At 34.5% G+C, this 23088-nt stretch overlaps 1 protein-coding gene across 2 annotated transcripts in view; it reads right to left on the bottom strand.

The window, feature by feature from the left end:
- LOC149418491 (membralin) overlaps nucleotides 1-23088 on the bottom strand; it is a 399198-nt gene that overhangs the window by 358365 nt on the left and 17745 nt on the right. For both annotated transcript variants that reach the window (XM_089638805.1, XM_089638806.1), the window contains exons 4-6: nucleotides 22449-22569; nucleotides 20775-21018; nucleotides 19680-19770 (exon numbers count right to left, since the gene is read on the bottom strand). In XM_089638805.1, coding sequence (XP_089494931.1) covers nucleotides 19680-19770; nucleotides 20775-21018; nucleotides 22449-22569 — 456 coding nt within the window. The remainder of the gene's footprint in view (nucleotides 1-19679; nucleotides 19771-20774; nucleotides 21019-22448; nucleotides 22570-23088) is intronic.

Here is a 23088-nt window from a genome sequence, read left to right as displayed (position 1 = left end):
AGTGGACCTTGACAACATATGATGCGAGCGCGGTGGGCTCACTGGTGCGAGCGCCGCAGGCCGGCTCAGTGTCACCAGGCCCAGGCGCAACTATGAGTTCCCGCGGTATACTGAGTTTCAGGATTTTCAGGATTGCTAAGACTGTAAGCGCGGCGCTTATACGAACACACGCGTCTACTAGGGCCGGGAGTACTTCAGGAGTGCGCATATTCGTCTCGCGTCCCGAAACATCCAGGTGTAATGAGTGCTACCCATACTGATACTCTCGAACTTTCTAGTAGCGTTCCGCTACAACTCTATGCACCGAAGCTCAAAAAATCAAGAAATTTCTATTGATCCGGAGCACACAATCCTGATCGAAGTTTGGCATATTGAAGAGACAGCTTTGCGCAGGTGGGAGTAGTGGTTTGTGGAATACACAAATTACATTTGCTTCCACGAAAATAAAAACAATCTCATAATATTAAACAAGCATTATAATCAGTCCACTCGGGAGATTTTACTCCCTCGCCTAATGATTCCTCACCAAAGGTGAAATGAAACGAAATGGAGGAGAAAAAATGAAATATTCGTGACTTGCAACAGGGAAAAGAACGAATCGTACCCGTGGTCCTGCTCATTCACCTGGCAGGTCGCTATCGGACCTGACAGCTCGATAAAAATTGATATACAATGAACAAATGCGCCACGACACAAGCGGGCGATAACGGAGCCGTGCTATTCGGGCGCCCCTCGCATAGGACCGAACAAATAAACCCTATATTCATATGTGCTACAAGGGGAAAAGACACACGAATTTCACCTTTTGGAAAGCTGTGGATGAAAAAAAATCATTGTGAGAGTAAGTTACGAATAATGCAAGAAAACATATATGTAAAGCTTTATGGAGAGTTTTTCGAAATCAGACACAGACCACAATTTTCCTTTTATTTTTAAGGTTAAACGCAACGCTCGTTGTATTCTACGTGTTCACAGATGGCGTTAATTAATTAATTTTGTTTAAATACGCTTTTGCAAGGTGTTGCTTTACAATATTAAGACAAATCATTTGTTTGCGCCCGTATATACGCAATATGAATATGAATCAATAGTTTTGTTCGTTTAAAGACTTAATTCTTTCGAGAAAGGCACACAAATACAATATTTTACCGATGATTCAATCCAATATTGTATTTGTATGCCTTTCTCGATAGAATTGAGTTTTTATATGGACAAAACTATTTATTCATATTGCGTATATGAGGGCGCAAACAAATAATTTGTCTTAATGCTGTAAAGCAATACCTTGCAAAAGCGTATTTAAACAAAATTAATTAATTAACGCCATCTGTGAACACGTAGAATACAACGAGCGTTGCGTTTAACCTTAACGCCAAGTGTGCAAAATTTCATAAAAAGTGTGAAATTCTGCTTTAAGGGGTGAGAAAAGGAGGTGGGGTGGTTTTTTGAAATCTCATGTCGACAGTGACTTAGTCCTGTTTTGAAGGTGGGTGTGCTAAATTTCATCAACGTCAAAATAAAACTATAGATTTGTTTGAAAAACAAACCCACGCCGGGACGCTACTTTTTTTTAAAGTTCAGTCCTTGTTGAAACATCTCAAATATAAGTGTTTTTTAGTTCTAAATAGGATATATCAGGCTGAAAATTAAAAAGTTTTATCAATTTTCATAAAGACTATCGAAAACACTAAATACTTTCCAAGTTCAGTTTTTGTGAAAAAATCTATTTCAAGTTGAAATTTTGCGTATTATCAACACATACTCAATTATGGTAGAGGAATATGGTACTATATCACAGTACCTACATGGTTATACATACCATTGGGATATACGTAAGTTAGTACCATAAGTCGATTGCCAAATAATATGTATCATTTACTTTCGAATCACATATTTACAAACGCAATTAATTTTTACAACATTTACCAAGCGATATGTAGATAATTATATATAATTGAGTTTAATCAAAAAGCTTTTCGGGCCAAGAAACTGGAGAAAGTAAAAGGGGTATTTGATGGGTGTGACGCCGCACGGCGATAACTGAGATAAAAAGCTGTAATGAATGTGCCAAAATATTTCTGTCACAGTAAAATATGATAGCAATATTTTAATAAAAATGCAACAATGCTAGATCGCAATAAAATATCCCTCTCGTCAAAGTCACCCTTTAATTGGTATAAAATTGATCACTTGAGAGATATTATTTTAAGATACCAACTTGTAAACACACATAATAATCATTGTCAACCCTATTCAAATTATGTATTCATTTTACCTTAACGACACTTCAAGACGGGTTGTTTCACAAATTTGAACAATTCATCAAATTTCAATTTAATTTTCAGGTTCTGTGAATGTTCTATTCAAGTTTTGTTATTTTATCATTATATGTCAATTGCCTCACAGAACTGAAATAATAAAAGAACTTGAATAGAACTTTCACAGAACTATCTATACTATACTACTATAATTATACTATACTATAATTATCTTTGAAATTTGTTGAATTGTTCAAATTCTGTGCAACAACACTGACCGAGAGTAATTTGAATATGTTTTCAACAATAAATAGCAAAAAAAATAATGCCTAGTGGCAACTTGCAAGGTTCTGCAGTGCCTTTACAATGTTCACTCAATCCCCGCCTTACTTCTAGCCAGCTTTTGGAGAAGGACACGGAATTCAACCTAGTAGGACTCGGAAACCTGTTGATTCATTCGCAAGGCCTCCAATCCCGCTTCTAACCGGAATTTCCAATAATTTGAAGATATTCATAATAAATTAGCAATATTAATTTTTCTCCGTGTATTTTAATATTTATTGCTTCTCACAGTATAAAGTAATTTTTTTCATATAATTCAACCACATCTAGTGGTGGTTTTCTCTAAAGTAAGTTAGTGCAGTGAACTCCCCAAAAATAAACTTTTATTAAAGAAATAAAAAAAGTATTACAATTTTACCAAACAAAACAACGCGCCACCCGAATCCACCGGTCCGAATGATACTAGTAGTGCCCAAGAGCGAGTCCGAAATGAATTCCAAATTCCACAGGTGCGTTATGAACATCAGCACCAATGGGACCTTCCATAGTATTTCATAGGTTCATACAAAACATACTAGTGGCGCCAGAGCGGTAGCAACCATTGGGAATCTACTAGTTGCCTGAGTGCACAACATCTGTGAGATTTGTTATCACAAAATTTGTATTTTGCACGAATCAACACATTTTTTCTGTGACGTGTTTTAAGTTATTTTTAATATAAGTTGAAGGTGTTAGTTTTTTTCTGTGACGTGTTTTAAGTTATTATTAATGTAAGTTGAAGGTGTTAGTTTTTTCTGTGACGTGTTTTAAGTTATTATTATTTTCAAATCGACTCGTATAAGATTCTTTTCTCCGATTGAACTGCCAATAAGATAGGTCGGTAACCGCCACTGACCACATCATGTGCATTACTGAGCATAACAAGAAGAGCCCCATGTTTCGTATTAACTGCCTGTTTATTAAATAATTAAATATTAATAATAATATACGTTTTCAATTACTGTTCTTCAATAATAAAACATGTTGTAACGATAAAGCATGATGATATGTACAAATAGATGTAGGTGTGTTGATTAATTTGAAATTGATATAGCAGGTCAATCGGAGCATTCATTTGAGAGCCAACAAAGAAAAAAAAATGCTGAATCAAATTAAAATTGTTTCAATATTTTACAGCATTTTAAACTTGTCTAAACAGTTTCCATATCATCAAAAAAAAACACGCTCTAGATTCATACTGTTTTAGTAATAGAACAAAACGAAACAAACAACAAGATCCTTCATCCTTAGACAGTTGATATTTTAAAGCTCTGTGGAATAGACATTGCTGGCTGAAGAAGTTACGTTAATCTAGAACAGGGGTGGGAACCTGCGGCCCGCGATCACTTTCGGTGCGGCCTGCTGACCACAAAAAAGAGGTAATAATAACATATCGAGGATTCCGACACCACCCATCCCTCTCCTGCCGCAAAAATTTTTAGTGCGGCACGCGAGCGATAGTGCAAACATCCAAATGTAATCCCGACGGTGAAAAGGTTCCCCACCCCTGATCTAGGAACTAGAAACGGACAAAACTATGCGAAACTCACAACCAGAGCTCACCGTTTGAGAATTTTCAATACAATAAAGCGCACTCCTGCTACAATGCGAAAATAATGATTTATAATATTCATTTTTTTTTAATTTTGAAATTGAAACCATGTTTATTCTGTACATCGCAGAACAAACATACAGATGAACAATCATTCGTTTAGTCCGCATTTTCAAAAGATGCTGTGTGAGCAACGACTGACAAAGGGGGCATAAAAGAGCTACCATGAGGAAACCCTAGATCGGAAAAACATTAATAAAAAAATCAAGAGACGCTAATTGAAATCGAGGCCGTACGACTGCCGCCTTTTAATACCATATTCCAGCGTGTACGTCAGAGTTAGATTGCGCCGTTACCTACAGATGGGGTTAATATATGTTATTTTGTCGTGTTGATCTTTGAAACGAAACTAGGAAAGTAAATACTGCATAATCTTATTATTTACTCTACGATTACATTGAATTCGTTATCGTCGTTGTCAAGTGCATTACTAATAAGGGACGGGGTAGGTGCTGACGTTAATTACAAAAAGGAGGGTTAAAAATAAAATTATGATGGTAAGGCTGAACCTCCAACAAACACATTTTTTATTATTTAAAATGATCATTTGTGGGGTTTATTTGTAGGAACACTTCGCAATTTGTGTGACTGTATGTATTATGAAGGTAAAACGATTCAATTAAGGTAGTATTTTCAAGTTTAGGAGGTAAGTAGTAGCATTGTAGTACACAAATTTTGAGGAAATTCTCTTGTCTAGGAAAATTTTGATTTGGCTTTAGTTTAGTTTAGAGTTTATTTCTTTTGCAATATTCATTTACTGAAATTTAAGGAAGTAGGTCGATCATCAAACATTACTATACAAACGTCAACATTCAAAAGTGATGCGCTTTGAAAAAATCACAAAATGATAACGCCCTTCATCTCGACTTTTTGATATTTAATTCGCAATATCCCCCTCGAATTTCGAAGGTGTACTCCGCGCAACACTCTCACCAAATCTTACGTTTACACGTCAAGTAATATTCCAAAGCTCGATAGAACACTGATAACATAAATCTAGAACAAATTTAAAACATTTACATTGGATTATGGCGTTACCGTATCGGTTTTCTCCCGCAGAGCCTCGACAAATGGGGTGGAACTGCCTCCCCCTTCTCGTGGAAATATTCCCCCCTCGTGGAAGTGCCACCCCCGGAATGGGGCTGCCACCACCCATTCTCCTAACAACTCAAACCCTTCTTAGCGGATCTCTGCCGGCAAGCATCGCCTTTCACGTCCGCGCTTCGTATTGATACCTTGTCAATACGAATCCGATTCTGGGTGATGAACCGTGATACAGGGAGAAGGGGCGGCCGGAGGGGAGAATGGTCTGTGATCCGAAGATACAGAAGAGATTCCGACTATTTGTTCTAGGATTAAGGAAGAAAAAAGCATAACCTCCTTGGTTTTATTTCTTATTTGTGCGCCTTGTTTTACAACTAGGTGTCTAAGTGCTGAAAATGAGTATTCACTCATAGAATTGTTTTAATGCGTAAAAATTAGAGCTTTTAATGATAACTTGAACTAGTGGTTATTACCGGGCTTCTACATAGATTTAATGCAATAAAAAACAGGCATGTAACAGTTGATTAACGAGCCTGACAGAGATAAGTGGATATTTAAACTACTAAAGATGTAAATGAAGTTGCAAGCTAAAATTACTGTACAAATTTCGTGAAGCCAGATTGGCGAGTTTTTGCATACTCAGCATACAGATATTCTGCTTTATAGATAAATTATCATTTTCGTAGGATGTGTAGTGGGTATGATATGGACGAAGGATGAGGGAAAGCTGCGAGTATTATAAGATCTATCAAAAAAACAGTCCATTATCAGTCATAATTCGTCTGAAAATAAAATTTTTTCACAAAATCATACGTACTGGAATAACAGATGGGAAAAAAGTTAATTGCCGCGACCGGATGTGAAACCGGCAACTTCCTCTTTCAAGGTGTCAAACCCGTCGTGTTTCTGTAACACGCATTAATTATTCTCAAAGAATGCACATTGAACTGCATTGATTACAAACGTATGTAAACACAAAATCCGCTAGTAATTCCAAAATTCGACCGCGTCCCAAGTAGCCGAATCCCAAGTATCCCGGGCAATTAACACGAACAGAAGGGTTGGTTGCTTGCTCATATCATAGCCTCCGCGCGGTGCGTCGTCACCACTATCACCTAGTCCGTAAGCTGTCCCGTTCGCGCCGATAAATTGTCGAGATAAACAACACGTTTCGGCGTGCATCTGCCGGCTCTCACGGATTATATGTGTATTAGGACATGGGGAACCAGAGAGACACATGGAAACACGGGTAGTGATTCTGTTGAATTCATACATGGTGATGTTTAGAAGATAAATTATTTTATTGTAGATAAAAAAAAATATCTGTGGAAGTTGGATAAATGACTTAACCCCTAGAATGAAGAAATCCACCGTGGATATCAAAGATATTAGAAGAACGAGATGTGCTATGAGCAGTTCGTACTGAGTGGAATTGTTTTGCCGAGTGTCGCCGGTTTTGTTCACCAATACTACTGCACACCTTCGCTTGCGCTAAGGTATCTGCACTAATACATAGAACAGATTTCTGTGCGTACACGTCCCGATACCGTTCAAAGTACCCTAATTAGGTAGTACTCCGCCTACGGTCCGGCGGCCAACATAGCATATCTCGTTCTTCTAATATCTTTGGTGGATATCCTGAGAACAGGGAGAAAAATTAGTAAAGTTAATTTATTAAGAATCTCGTCAAATTATTGGTAATCCGGTTAAAAACGGTATTGCAGGAATTAAGAATGAATTAACAGGTTTCCTGATAAATTTTAAGTACATTACGAATATTATCAAGATTTCGGAACACGTGTTCATGAAAATCCGAATATTTTCGCATTTCGTCGTGATTTATATATAATCAAGACAAAAATGGACAAGTCGGAATACGTGCACTTGCCTTGTTAATTGGCATCATGACGAAATGCGAAAATTTTGGGATTTTCATGAACACGTGTTCCGACATCGTGATAATATATTCTGAATTTACTATTTTTTTCCAGGAAACCTGTTAATTCATTCGTAATTCCTACCACCCCGTTTAAAACCGATTTAAAACCGATTACCAATAATTTGAAGAGATTCTTAAAAAAATAAGCAATACTCATTTTTCTCCATGGAGCACTCTCACCGCAGTTGCCTTGATTTTACGGTATTTTGAACCAAAACAAATATTACCATATTAAAAACATATATTGTTCGCTTAGCAAGGTAATAATGCATCTAAATATTTTCTAGCTTGTCGTTTTGTCACTTGCAAATGTGTGTATTTTATCTATGAAAATACGCGTCGCAAAATTCTATGTCAAGTTTCATAAGTCATAGTAAGTACTGTTTTTATTCACAGGAAATTTTCATATTATTTTTATTGTAAAGAACGCTTATTTAGCTGGCAAATATAATAAAACTCAATAATATTTTAGTTCGTCTTCATTACATAAAAAAAATTACAATAAAGAGAAAAAAACATTTCTCTAAATATTAGTGCGTATCCTGGGGAAACCACATAGAATAGATACATAAAAAATATAAAAATGTATACACATTACATGGTAAGACGGTAAATTTTACAAAAACATCATTTTGCAAAAACAGTAAGTTATTACGAAAATAGGGTGAGCCTGTTCAATTGGACTTTTTTGTCCCAGGAATTCCAAAGGTTAAAATCATAGTTACACCGTTAGCTACCAAATTCTAGAAAAACAAACCATATGTTAACAAGAGTGTTATCAAGTTAATGAGTGGACAAATGCGAAGGGATTCCACCACGCCTCGTGGGTTCAATTCCTCTGCTTGCGAAGTCCTCCATCACTGCTCTAACAAAATTTTCCGTATATAATGATGAAAGTAGGAGGAATTATTCAAATATGTTGTTCGGCAGAATTGTATTGTTATTTAATCATTGGAGATAATATTAACAACTCTCAAAGAAAAATATAGCTATTTTCGAGGGGCTATGCGGATGCTGTTCCCAGGAATGGATATATTATGTAAAATAAATAAAATCAATATGTTCATACATTTCAATAGATATTTTATGAAGTCCAAAAAGATTTGCATCAATATCCTTTATGGGAACCATACAAAAAAATCCCAAAAATACCTAATTTTTCAGCCGTCTAAAGTGTGATGATCACTTAGAGAAGAGTGTCTTTGGCGGCGAAGTGGTTTGTTTTATATATATAAAAACTACAGTTTTATTCCAAGATTGACGAAATTTTGCAGACTTGGCCATCAAAACAAGAGGACGATCACTGTCGACTGTAGTGTGACAATGAGGCTTCCTAGCCACTGTGTGGGCAATACCATATTGTACGGTCCGTTCAGAATAAGAGTCCCTTGCAAGCAGATGTGCCTTTCAATTATACCTCCGTACATTACATAAAATTGACCTTTTTCTCACATTACAATATGAGATTTTCCTCAATAAGTTTTTCCACTATAAAAATATTATATTAATATTGTTGAAAAGTTTTTTCTGCGGTCATCATGTAACGAATTTTACAAAATCGTCACCCTGGACAATCCGGCCTGGACACTTCACACTGGGCACAGTGGGTAGGTACTGGGTAGTGGGTAGCGGGTATGGACCTACGAACCGCCAACCTATCCCGACCAGATAACGTCAGTACCAATTTGACGGCGATTGTCATGTTCTGACAGGCCTCCATAATAATAATGATTATTGTATACCGGCCGGCGAAACGAACGAACGAACGAAATCACCTTTACAATAGCGCCATACGTGACGCGTCCGTAGTCGGTGGGAATTTTCCCAATCCTAAATGTGCTTATCGCGCGCACCACCTGACAAAAGTAAATAATGATAATTCGGGGGGTGAAGCCGATCATTATGTTCAACTAATTAAAAGGATCCGAAATTTTTAATATTGGATTTTAAGAGAGCATTTATTTTGAGGTCTAATAAATGTGCATTTAATTTTGGTATGTAATTTATGTATGGGCGTATACATAATGGCGCGTATTACCGGCGAGCCGAACGGTTCGCGTTCCGCATGCTAACGGTTCGATGAAATTATGTTTTCTACGGATCTCTTGCGATGTATGGGAAAGGAACCAACCGACCGAGAACGGCGCGAACGATCAGCAGTCGTGAATAACAACTGCAATTTAATATACTTTTATATTTGTACCAATTCTCGACTATGAAGCAGGTGACTTGGGCGTGAGTTTCGTAAAATAATAATAAAAAACTGTGCGTACGTACTACTTAAATATAGGCAAGAATTTAAAACTTTGTAATAGTGTTATCATTTATATTTATAAAAGATAATTAATTGTTTTAAAAATACATTAAATTACGTATTGACATCAAATAAAAATTCAAAGTGGTACTCCTTTTATATAAAATCGCAGAGTAAATATTTGGTTTCATATTTATATCAATCAGTTTCATTACACTTTTCTCTAAGCACTCCATAAATAAATAATAAAAATCAACAAAATAAAATAGTCGATGTGGTCTGGAGGTATGCGACCACAAATAAAATACACGTCCCAATGTGAACCGTACTCCGCAAAACGCCAACAGAAAGGGTTTCGCCGAAAGCGGTTCATGTGCAGATCGTTCGGCGCTCAAAACTGCGAACCTGCTCGCGAACGGTTCGCAATCGGCTCGCAGATATTCATTTATTTACTAACGGACCATGTCCAATTTTGACGATAACAATACAGGATAATTAAAAAATTACTGCTAAGCCATGTTTCAGTAAAAATAAAAAGTAATGAAAACAAAACAAAAAAACCCCGTCCCAATCTGAGAACCTGCTCGCGAACGCTTCGTAATCGGCTCGCAGGTATATAAGCACCATAAGGGAGTGGGAAAACTTTGTAGTAGCGAAATCTATTTTCAACGTATCGTTTCGGGGTCTAAAATTACATTTGGTGGGTTGAAAGATATATTAAAACGAAATTTCAGTTTAAAATATGAAGTTTTGGCTATATTAAAATAAAAATTGGTTTGGTAAAAAATAATAATTACATTTAAAAAGTGAAAAAACCCACCTTTAATAGCCTAAAGCATACATTATGTAATAAAGAAAGTTATAACATATAATATAAGTAGTTAACATTTTAGTTACATTTTTGGTTGCTTTACGATGGAACGTACGTCGTGTTTATATTTGAGATTGCTCTTGCCATAAATAATAACATTATTTGTTAGTATATTTTCTCCACTGCATGAAATTTTAGTTAATTTATTTCCGAAAACCAATTAAAATTGTATAATTTTCAATATTTTTCGGCGGATTTTTACAAAATCTGAATATTTTGTTTTAATGTAGGTAGATGTTTTCGTTATAAGCATATGAAAACAAAACATTATTTTATTTTGAATTTCCAAATAAATAGGTACCTAGATATTTTTATAATGAAATTTGAAACAACACTCATTTGCGTGATTTTTTTTGAGAACGCTATATTATAATTTAATATTTGAATTTTTTTTAAACCGCTTTATTTTCATTTATGTAACCACCGATTTCGAAGTACCCATCCATCTTCAGTACACAGTATTGTTCTGAAGATGCTATACAAAGAACCGCAACTAGTTACACCGGAAAAAATATATAATTATAATCAAGGCAAATAATAACACTTTAAGAACGTATCGGAAGAAAAATAATTATACTATATGCCTACTCTAAATGTGAAATTTCCTTATCATCGGAAAAATTATTATAAACGAGAAAATCATGTACACGGTGTCCGGAAACTCGCAGTACAAACGGAAAACTGGTGAATCTACATCACATTTTAAGTCAATTTTGAGGTACAACTTTTTTTATTTTAGCTTTCGTTTTCGAGTACATTGAGTCCGTAGTTCGAATTTTTAGGTCTAATTTGAAAAAAATCGGTAACTATGGGGTTTATATAAGCTATATGACTTTTAAAAATGCCTCTAAGCATAAAACCAGCTCCAAATATTATTTTTATTTTACTACATCCATATTCTTGAATTTATTTACATTTACTGTGAATCTAATTTAGTTTATTTAACTGCTATATTAGACTATTTCACTATCTATAATTTTGCTATCATGCTATATAAATTTGTTTATTTCTTACTTTATTAATAAAACATTCTTTCTTTTCATTACCTTTTGTATACTGTAATGGCACTACTCCTCAATTCAAACACGAGAAACGTTTTTCTCTATTGAATTGGGTAGTTACGTTAAATATAAAATCTTTTATTATAATTAGTTTTTAGAACCATATGATTTTCTTCTGTAAATTTGTCATATAAATAAAAAAAAATATATGAAAAAGTTTATTTATTAGTTGCCTATAAAAAGTTTAAAAAATGTAAAAATAAAAGATAAATCGAAGTGATCGGATCATGTGGTGTAGATTCATCAGTTTCCCGTTATACTACGAGTTTTCGAAAACCGTGTATAAGTCGATAAAATGAAACCGGATAGACTGTATTATAGACTGTAATGTTTCTGAAGAAAAAGAGCTACGCCATTGAAAATGTTTTTTTCTTTCACACATATATCTAAAACTATATGAAAAATTCTTCCCTTCAGAAAAAAACGCATAATAATTGTAATTTAGCCAGCTCAAAAGGCACACGACACATTCGCGAAAAGCGGTCTATCATTGTCCATTTGCCGTGTGTATGTACCTAATTTCTAGTACCTACCGTGTAGTCGACTGTAGTGTGTAGGTACCTACCATTTGACTACGTCGCGTTGCCGCGGTTTCAAATTCATTTGGATTCATTACTGGGCGCGCCCTTTCCGCCGTATCATTTATTAGTTTACGGGATGATTAATGACGCCTTTGTTTGCTCAGCCCGAAACAATTGGTATGCTAATACCGCCGCGGGGCAGTGTCAACACGCCACACTAGAAAAATCGCCATTTTGTGCGGGTTTTTTAAGTCGTTTTCCCGCGCGCGCGAAGAGGCGCCATCGTCGAATGCCACGTCACGGAAAAGGCGGGAATTAAACCAATCAAAATACAAGTACGTAAGTGCAAGCGGAAAAAGCACGATGCCGGAAAAATTTTAAATCAAAGGAAAAAATTAAACCGGGTAGATAACGAATTAAAGCGAGTAATGCCTACATATATACCGACCCATCTTGTGGGTGGAAAAAAATTGAGACGCTTGCAAAATAACAAATAAACTTAATTATCAAATTAATATTGCAGTGAATAAAAATTCATTATGTATGTTAATAAAATGGACTGCATTGAAATTTAGTTAAATTAAACGAACTCAAACCTGCCTCTCCCGATCCGGCACGCCACGCAACTGGTGGGCCAAGCGCATTCTGAACACATCTCACTCGATGAACCCGAGCACCCCTGCTGAATCACCAAACGTAGCGAACCACGTAGGGTGACCTATGGCAGAGGTGTTGGTTATCCAATAAATGCTTCCCGGGGCGGCGATACCCAAACCCGCCTCCCAAATTTAAGATTTTGTTTTCCTTATTTTTTGTGTCGACTGTAAGATTGTTGAATGCTTTTATTGCCTTCTATTTGAGGTGTCTTTGTCCAAAGCTTGTACTTATCGACGGAGTTTTTTATGTTTTACATGGATTTTAATTAACAGAATATACATAGTGAGCCATCGTAAATTATACAAAAAAAATAAGCATGATATAACAGTAAACTAATAAACTGATATGAAACGATATTAGTAAAACATGTAACAGAAACTAACTGACTAACCATCAAGCCGTTTCCCCGCAGGGGTAGGCAGAGAGGAAGGACCGCAAAACAACTCGGTCTTGACACACACTCCTTGCCTCATTCACATTCATATATCTTCTATTATTCTGACTCTTGACGTGGCCCGACTCAAGTATCTGATCCACTTGATCGTGGCAAGTCTTCCTTGGGCGTCCCCGACTTCTGCTACCATAACATTAACAGTAACAGTAACATAAAATAATATAGAAACTAGAACAAAGTAAGGCAATTAATGTTAGTTTGGGGTTATTAAAATTTAGTTTTTAGGTCAAAAATGTACTTTAGTAGTGTTTTATGTATATTCGGCGTATATCATCTAGTTAATCTAGTAGCTACCTTTAAAATTATTTTTTTACTATGTAATTTCCCCATATGACCGATAGCTGAGTTATAGTATTCTACAATGGATTTAAAAGGTGCATAATATATTGTTTTAGAAATATATTTAGGAAATGTATATTGTTTTGAGGAGTTTATTTGTGTTATGTTTGATATGACGTGGCCATGTGAGTTTATGGTGAATTATAGTTTCTAGATATTTTATTTGGTCAGTTTTTTCTAGAGTAGGGCAATCACAGATGTTGGTATCTATAATTTCATGTGTTTTTATGGTGTTTGTCTTATTTTTTGGCTGTCCTATGGTATTTATACTGTACGTCGTGAATTTCGGAATCGATATGCTTAGTGTAAGTAAGTTTATGTCTAACCATGTTTGCACTTGCGTGATTTCTAATTCCAGTACATTGTGCACCTTATTCCTATCTTTAGATTTGAACAATAAAACTGTATCGTCCGCATCACTAACAATTTCTCCGTCTATTTCCAAGTTGCACAGTTCCATTATATAGGAAACTTTATTCCTGGAATGAATTTGTCAAAATTACCAGTCCTCCATACAAGGGATCAAATCATTCTTGCAAAAACATTACTAAATATAACTATATTGTTAATAATGTTTAAATAACTATATTGCCTACACATTCTATAACCCTCTTCCAGATATCTATAAAAACAGCCAGCATAATCCAAAAATTCAAAGTAAGGCTATAAAAGAATATTTTTTTAAAACATAAAAACGAAAATAAGTAATTCTTGTCGTGTTGTACTTTTTTTACATTTTTACAAGAATATGTATATTTATATATTTATGTTTTTTATTTTGTTTCTTCTTGTTTGCTTTACGCTCCCTTTTTCTATTTGTGCACTGTTTTGTATGTGAAACTTATAATTTTGTTATCAAAATACCAATGTAATATTGTACCTATTAACAACTCCCATCTATGTATTGTAAGTTCCTCTCGCCCTACAATGAGTTTTGTAACTCATGGGGATTGCTCTAGCAAGAAATAAAAATAATAATAATAAAATCTGGGATTCAATTGAATTGTATAATCTTAAAAAAAAACGATTTTATTTTATCTGTCATTTTAACAAAATCATGTAAACAAAAACCTAGCCATCAACCACCCTGTAAATTGCCATCTCAACACAGGCGTTTCACACCTAGTGAGATGGGCAATAATTGATTTCTGTAACTAAATGTAATATTAAATGACCGGTTGGTGGCCGAGTTGACATCGCGCTTGGGTCTCACCCAGGCGTAGCATGTTCAATTTCTCGGCCGGTTAAGTCCTCCATCACAACACAAGCAACATTTTTCGCTTACTGTGGTGGTAGTAGGAGATTTTCAAATATTGTCAGGTTATTCGTAACCCGGGAATGTTTGTCTTTCTTTTTATGAAAAAAAAAAAAAAAAAAAATTAAATAATGAAATAAATAAAATAAAAATTGAATATCAAAGTTATAAATCGAGAATACAGCTCTGCTAGCAGAACACAAATAATTGTTTCGATCCTAATTCTGATATTTGTAATTCATATTCTGAAAACTTATTATAATGAATATCTTCAGTAAGCTTTCCCAATCCTAGGTAGTTGCAAAATAATATTAAGATGTTTATTATAAGGTATTTAGCGAATGTCGTTAAAAACACATTTACATTAAAACATTGAAATCAATAGAAAAATGTATTTTGTCAGGATAGCACAGCTTAAATTGAATCAAAGTCGCTATTGTCGAATGCCATTAATTCACGGAGTACTTACATAATATTATGAATTGTTTATTTTATATTATGATACATGAAAATATTACATATTATTAATATTGTATACGCATAAGCAGGGCGTATCAGACGCGACAAACTTAACCAGTGATTCCTGAGATTATTTGGAGTAAAAATTTAGATTAAATTTTCGTTGCCAATTTAAAAAAAAATACAATTTAGAATTTTAATAAAAATCCAAAAAAAATCTTTCGCAATTCGTCTACATTTTTTACTTCAAATAAACTCAGGAATCACAGGTTAAAATTTGTCGTGGTTGATATACCATGAGTATACAAAATACAGTATCATTAACACATGTGAGGGGAGGGATACGAAAGTTCTCGGAATAGGATATGAAGGAAATGGCGCCAATTTTTTTTTTGTTTAAGTGTCAACTCATTAATTTTATTTATTGTTTCTTCAAATTTACTGTTTACAAACTCATCAATCGACTAAGCCTGTATCGAGGTTAATGTTCGATCGCTAATTAGAAATCAAACACATCAATCCGGAGTCCGGAATTAATAAAAACAAGTTCAGAGTCATCTTAAAGTTCTACACAAAACAAGGAAAATACCCAGTCAACTGTCTACGGTAGCGATTCTTAATCTGGGCAATATCGCCCACCAGTGGCGAATTAAAGCCGCTCGTGGGGCGATCAATAGTTGAAAGTGTTTGGGGAATATTTCAATATTTTTTGGCAATTTTGTACGATTTTTTGTACAATTTTGTACACTTTATTTTAATTGATTATACTGATGATACCTGATGATGGACACTGCAATGTTGTCCGAAACGTTGGCTAAAGAAGGAGTTAGCGCAACACGGCATAACACCCCAAAAACAAATAACAAAAATACTTTTGGCCGTGAAAATCTTAAATCATATTTGATTATAAACAGTATAATTCGGGGCAAATCTGTTGAAATCTACGTTTGGTGTAAATTTAAAGATTTCCATTTAATTTAATTCCAAAAGATTTTGTGACAAAAATTTTCTTGATAATGTAACTTTCCAATCGATAAGAATGTACAGCATATATGTATTGGCTTGTCCTTGGGTCTAATAAAATTTTAGCGCTTTCTAATAAAATTTTGTTGGGGAGGGGCAGTCGAAAAAAATATACTTGAAAAGTGGGAAATGAGCCTAAAAAGGTTGGGAATCTCTGGTCTAGGGGGATCATTTTCATTCCAACATGGCGAGCTGGTATAGAGTCTTCAAAGATTGCTTGAAGTGATTTTTCACAAAAACGGCGCTATACAAATTATCCAATTATTATTATGGACTGGAGCTTTAAAAAACGACGAAGACTTTGTTGCGAATAATTACCAAACCTTTCTGCAACTTATAAATTACTTTTTTAAATTATCATAGTTAGAGTAATGGGGTATAAGAGAAAATAAGACAAAACCATATACACATTCAAGTAAAAAAAAGTATATTAGCTACCTGTCAAAAATGGAGGCCTGTATGAACCAGGTAGTCAATATTAACCGATATAATTAACCAGTAGAACACCTCAGGGTCTCTGGAGAATATGCGAACATTCTAATATTAACCTTTTTAGTATAATTTGCGATGCGATTTAGACCTTAATGCTTAGAAAATGTATGAAAAACAAAATCGGCATCGCTTGGGCTAATAAAACTTTAGATTCCACTTTTGAATTTTATGAATGGCGCCTCTCTGAAGGTTTAAAATATAGTTTTCTGTTTTATTCTCCTTCCTTCAACGGGTTAATACTCTATATCTACTAAAAATATCCAAATAAATCTCAAATAATAATTAACAGTTCAATGCATGGGTACAGCATACATCTCCGTTGTAACATCTCCAACGGAGCTCTCGACAGCTGGATGGTAAATTATAATCTTATTAATTTTTATAAATTTCATTTCTGTAACCAAAATAACTTTCAGAGCCATCTGTGTTGTATTTCCATAGATACTTGCATGACGAAGTTCTAACATCAAGTTATTAAAGTTACCTTTTATTTTTGAATGGTTCTAATTTCACTTAAAACCTTTACAATCGCCATTTTGTTTGCCTCTGACAGTTAATCGTTTTTACGAGGTGCAGTGCAGTTCGTCACTTTAGTTGGATAGGGTTCTAACTTCGCCTTACCATGTTATGAGATGTCAAAGTTTGCAAAGACGAACTATTTGGAAGAATTAGCAATTCAAAATACACAGTCCTTTTATTTAAGGAATTTGCAAAAAAGCTGTCACTTCACTTTGTATCTTGTTCAGACAATATAAAAAATCATTTTCTGATTTTCAGGTTCAATCTTGTGTAAAGAAAATATTTAATTGGAACGTGGCCCAATCTTAGAGTGGCATTAGGGAAATGTAGTTTTTAAACTTATGCAATGAACTGTTATGCACTACCTGGTTGCATAAGGTATGTTCTAAAATGGTAAGCATACTCACTATATACATAAATATTTTCCTTTAAAACATGTTAAACTAAAACGTTCCACACAAGATTCAACCTCGAACTCCTAAATCGGTAAATAAAACGGTCTTTGCAAACTTTGACACCTCATATCTCAGAACAAGATAAAGCGAAGTTATAACCCTGTCCAACCAAAGTGACGAAATATCCAAGAAAAATACCTTGCAAAACAGAATGACAATCAAATGTGCCGCCAGTAGAATTAAAACATAAAAACTAAAACTACCTTATGGAGTAGTAAAATAATTAGGAAAAAAAATATATATTGCGTACTGTCATAATTTGAAATCTTGTATAATTTTGTAATGCATAAAAAATAAATAAGTTTAACTTGCTCGATGGAACAACTCCGAATTCAATATAATGACGCCTGTAGAATAATATTTGGATACCGAAGATACAGCAGCGCATCGACAATGTTCACGGAACTAGGACTGAATGGATTTGCCGGCCTGATGAGACACCGGGTCACTGGAGCCAGGATGCGGCTAATGGCCTCCGCCAACACGTTGGTGACCGCAGCCTACCAGCACCAAGCGCCACTCCTGAGTGAGCGCTGGGCCCAAGCGCACTCAAGACCACACCCTGCATAGTTTTCCTTATTTGATAATTTATTATATCTATTGTACAAAAAAAAAATGTATATCTATATGGGACGTGTGGGATTGCACTAACCTCCCCACATCCTGGAATAAAATATTATTATTATTATTAAATAAATAAATAAATATATATATTATAATTTATAAACAACATTAGTAAAAATTATAAATATAATTATACATAAAATTATAAACATATTGCGTAAATATTACTAGCTATGTATCATAAATAGGGAAAAGTTTGCTTTTTGGCTTAAGTATTATAATATTATCATTTACCTAGTACATACTGGACGCCATTGATTTAACAAGAGTTATTTCGTTGCGAGTACCTACACGGGATACTCGACTGAACGCCTTGTATAATGTTCCAAAATCTGCTAACAATTATTTCGTAAATTCACCTATTCAAAGATTACACAGACTTGGTAATAAGTATGGTTTAGTCGATGTTTACCGCTGCCAATCAGTGTCAAAATTTAAACTCAGTTTAACGGAATGTTTGCATTGATATAAATGTTTTTTTATTAGACTTTTTGTCGATTCTTATCATAATCTAGCGTAATAGAGATTGTTAATTAAAGTGACATAGTTTATAGGCTACTGTGAACAACAATTTCATACTATTTTATTCAATTGATTTGGAGGATATTGGCAGATCATCTATTTTTATTTCACTTACTTAAATTCCATGTAACCTACGTTTCGTAAACTCTTATGTGTCATGTTACCTATATTTTGCTAACCTATGAATTTTTAAATCTTATTATTTATGTAATCTGTATATTCTTATATATTATGTAAACTCTTTATTTTTAATGCAATTAAAAAAAATGCATTGTATGTAAAAGCCCTATGGGCGTTTAAATGAAATAAATAAATACTGATACTATAAGTAAGAATCGTCAGTATGATTTAACATTATCATCAGATTAATTTTAAAGCAAATATTTACTAAATTTAATCAATTTTTCGTAAGATCCAAACCATATGCACGATTTTTGTCGAATTTTCAGTGTAACAACTGGAATGAGCTGGTCTCATTTAATACTAGAATAGTGTATCTTGTATCTACCACGAAAAATAAACGATTTTTGTAATTGCCTAAAATCAAATTGCAGAATACCTCAGCATAATAATATATTGTAATAATTAATATATTTTCAGTAGGTACCTAACTGTTATTTAGTGCCTCTAAAAATATATTGTTGATTATAAAGTTATGATGTATTGAAATTAGATCGGTTTAGAATATTACATTACTAATGCATGAATGTAATTATTGTAGAAATTATTTTTCAATATGGCAATTTTCATTGCTTGAAAATAATTGCATTTTCTTACGTATACCGCCATCTATATATTTTTTTTAAATCAGATGAAGAATATTGTTTTACCGGCAACAAATGTTTTATTGTAATACAGCGAAGTTTCGATAGATGTCGCCATACACAACATTTCAAAAAAAATAATGGTGGCAGAAAGTTTTTTAACGAAATTAAACAAAAAAAGGGAAAGTCTCATTTGATGTATACATACTAATAATATGTAATAAATTGTACTCACAAAGATCAGCATAATGAAGAAGGCCATCAGGTAAGATGTTCGCGCCATCCATAATGAAACAAATCTGTAATGGGCGCCTGTGACCACATTTCTGAAAAATTAAATTTCAAAATCATGTTAGTATACAAAATAATATAACTATGCTTGTGAAACAGTTTTAAATGTATAATATGTTAATAATTTATGCTTTATTAATCTATCCAAAATATTATTGACATACCTATTTCGCAACAATAATAACATCATATAAATGAAAGAAAAAATTACTTTGTTTTAAACCACTTTATTGAGTTATATAGGTCGACCGGTTTTGGTTGCACAGGAAAATGGAAATGTAAACAAGTAAACTAAGTATAAACTAGTAAATATAAGTATAGTTTATATTTCCATTGTCCTGAAGAAGGTTGAGTGCAACCGAAACCGGTCGACCTATCTCAATAAAGTGGTTTAAAACAAAGTGTTTTTTTTTCTAATGTCAAGGACACAATGTGTTTGCTTTCTTTGATAATTTAATTATAACATTTTTATTTGGAAAGGAAAAAATCTTGTATTTTCTTCAACATCATGGAATTCGGGTTTTGAGAAAGGTGAGCATGCTTAAATATACTTTCAAACAAATATGTACCGACTGTTAAAAAATATCTTGGTTTTAAATTGAAAAGATTTTCATGAGTGTAAGATTTAAATCATCCTTAACCAATCATGTATTATATTTAGATGAGACGTGAAGTGAAAAACTAGGTTCCACTTTTGTCCATCCAATTAGTAAAATTTGGACTCCAACGCTCCATCGTCGATCGACCGGAAACTACAAAATCCGATATACGCGCAGTTTGCACTGATTATCGCTAGTGGAACACGATTCAACGAGATATTATTGTGCAATAGTGGCTCTAATTGTATAGATCTATATCCTAAATTTGGTTAAAGAAAGTTTACACAGTTTTCTGAAACCATCGCACTACGCTAAAGACTGCAAGGGAAGCGATAAAAAGCAGAAGTTCATTTGGGCGTTAATTATGAGCACTGCTGATAATCTTAATCCTTTCAAAGCTGGGATTTGACACGGAGTCAGAATAAATTAGTTTCAATTACCTCAAATATCCAGTGCTATCCTCGTGTTCGGCTAGGGTCTTGACTGAAGCCATCAGTAGATCATCATACCCGAGGAACTCATCCAGCAAGTATCTGGAGAAGGTGTCTCCAAAGCACTTGTCCACGTTGGGGTCCAGCGTCACAATCTGTACCTCGATATTCAGCCGCGCCCGGGCAGCGGGTGACAGGCGGAGGAAGCCATACTCCATGGAATACTCCACAATGTATTCATCATCGGGCCAAGCTGGAAATATAATTTATTAAAAAAGACGTAGGGAGAGTTGATTTATTTAACCTAACATCACCTAAACATGTATTTTATCATTTCCACAAGCCCTACCTCTCAGTTATGCACAACCTTTTTAAGAGAAGGGCAACTCTACGTATTTTCAAGTGTTCAGAGTACATATTAGTGGAACCACATTTCTGTGAGTTTTTTTTTGTGGGGATTCACAATTTTATTCATGATCTCACAAGTGGGGCCGCAGGTTGTGCATCACTACCCTACATAAAGTAGTAAGCCTTACATTCAGCGCCCTTGAGGTGATTTTTCACAAAAACGGGGCTATAAAATCATCAAAATATTATTATTATTAAAGAATATGTTTTTGTTGATAGATATTTCAGAAATGAGCCTGGAGACTTGATAGTTAAGGCAGGCCTGGCAAATTCCTTTAACGAGTCGAACGCCGATAGCTCACGGGTGAAATTTTTTTATTACAACAGGAATTGCCGATAGGTCACCGGTGATCGTTCTAATAATTATCATCTGCGCTAGAATGTTTTGCAAAACGATTTTAATATTTATGTTTTGAAAACGGTTTACTGAAGTAAATCAGAATCGCTTGCGCTTATAACAGAGTAGATTCTACATTTTATTTCATGAATGTAGCCTCTCTGACTGTCTAAAACATTTTATCTGTACATGTCAAAATACATTTTCATTCAATGGCATTCCAAAAATGAAAATATTTGAATGTTCAAAGGAGTAACAAGGTCATTAATGCCTGAATTACACCTGAGTGCTCGGCCGAGACAGTGCATTCGACCGAGTGCTTGTGATCAGTACATTCGGTACTCGGCCTAGTATTGTGATTCAGGCGAGAGAGTGGATAGAACCAAAACCCAATGACTGGGTCAAGAACCCCCCCATCTGCATACTCAACTCGGTGTTTCACTCGCTCTCCACTCGGTCAATGTGATCAGTCGAATCAACCAGTGAAAGAAAAAAAAATCGAATTTTTTTGGAGAGTGTGATGATTGTTGTTGTAAAACCCTCTTAATTTTTCACTTTTTCCACCATCGCTAAACCACGTTAATAACACTTTAAACTAATCTCAAAGAACGGACTCGCACACTTTCCCTTCTACATGTGTTCACCTCTACTCTCCAATAAGTTGTTTGGCCGAGTAATAAAGCGAATGACTCGGCCAAAATTTAATACATGTTAGCATACATAATACCTACAATACATTATATATTCAATAAAAAGTTAATATATTATATATTCAATAAAAAGTTTATCCAAGGATTTTACTACGTTATTTAAGCCCACCAGTGAACTGAAACCTGTTACATCATTTTACAGAAAGCAACGATCAGAAACAAGGCAGGTTTTGTCCAAAAATATTCTACAATAAAACAACAGAAAATATTTTTAAAAGGTAAACATACCAGCGTTCAATTTATCTGCCTTTTCATTCTCTTTATCTTTTTCATCAGATTCTATTTCTCCGCTTGATTGTTCTTTGGCAACCTTGGCTTCATCCAGAGTAGCTGATTCGGTATGATCAATCTGAAAGAAAATATATTAGACATATTAGACAAATTCTCTTTCCTCAAAAGGTTTGAAAAGACTGTGTCAAACAGGGCATTAAATAATAGGAGTTTAGAGCTGCATCACTAGAGCCTTTGTCACTCAGGCCGATTTTGTCATTGCTACTTGAATTGTAGTGACAAAATCGCTTTGTGTTACAAGGTACTCGCTGCGAGTGACTTAACTAGCAGCTACTAAACGTATGTGGGAACTAGATCAAAACATGTTAAATTTTAGTGGCTAGAAATGCAGAATCTTGAGGGTTTCTTTACCTAGTCGACGTTACACAGTAATACTGTCGCATCACCTGACATCTCAAATTGGTATTCACTAGGTGCAATTTCAGTAACTCCGTGTGACTGTCTGTTAGCAGTTGCAAGAAATGGCGATCACTTGCCTCCCGTTAACCCGTTTTATACAGGTTTAACACGTCGACTCCGGTGATAAGTCAGGAATGACCCAGTATTTGCAAACATAATCAATACGCCATAGATATTT

This window comes from Hesperophylax consimilis, chromosome 13 (genome assembly GCF_061612785.1).
Source record: "Hesperophylax consimilis isolate HC1 chromosome 13, BYU_Hcon_1.0, whole genome shotgun sequence".
NCBI lineage: Eukaryota > Metazoa > Arthropoda > Insecta > Trichoptera > Limnephilidae > Hesperophylax > Hesperophylax consimilis.
This window is presented reverse-complemented; position numbering and strand designations above follow the sequence as displayed.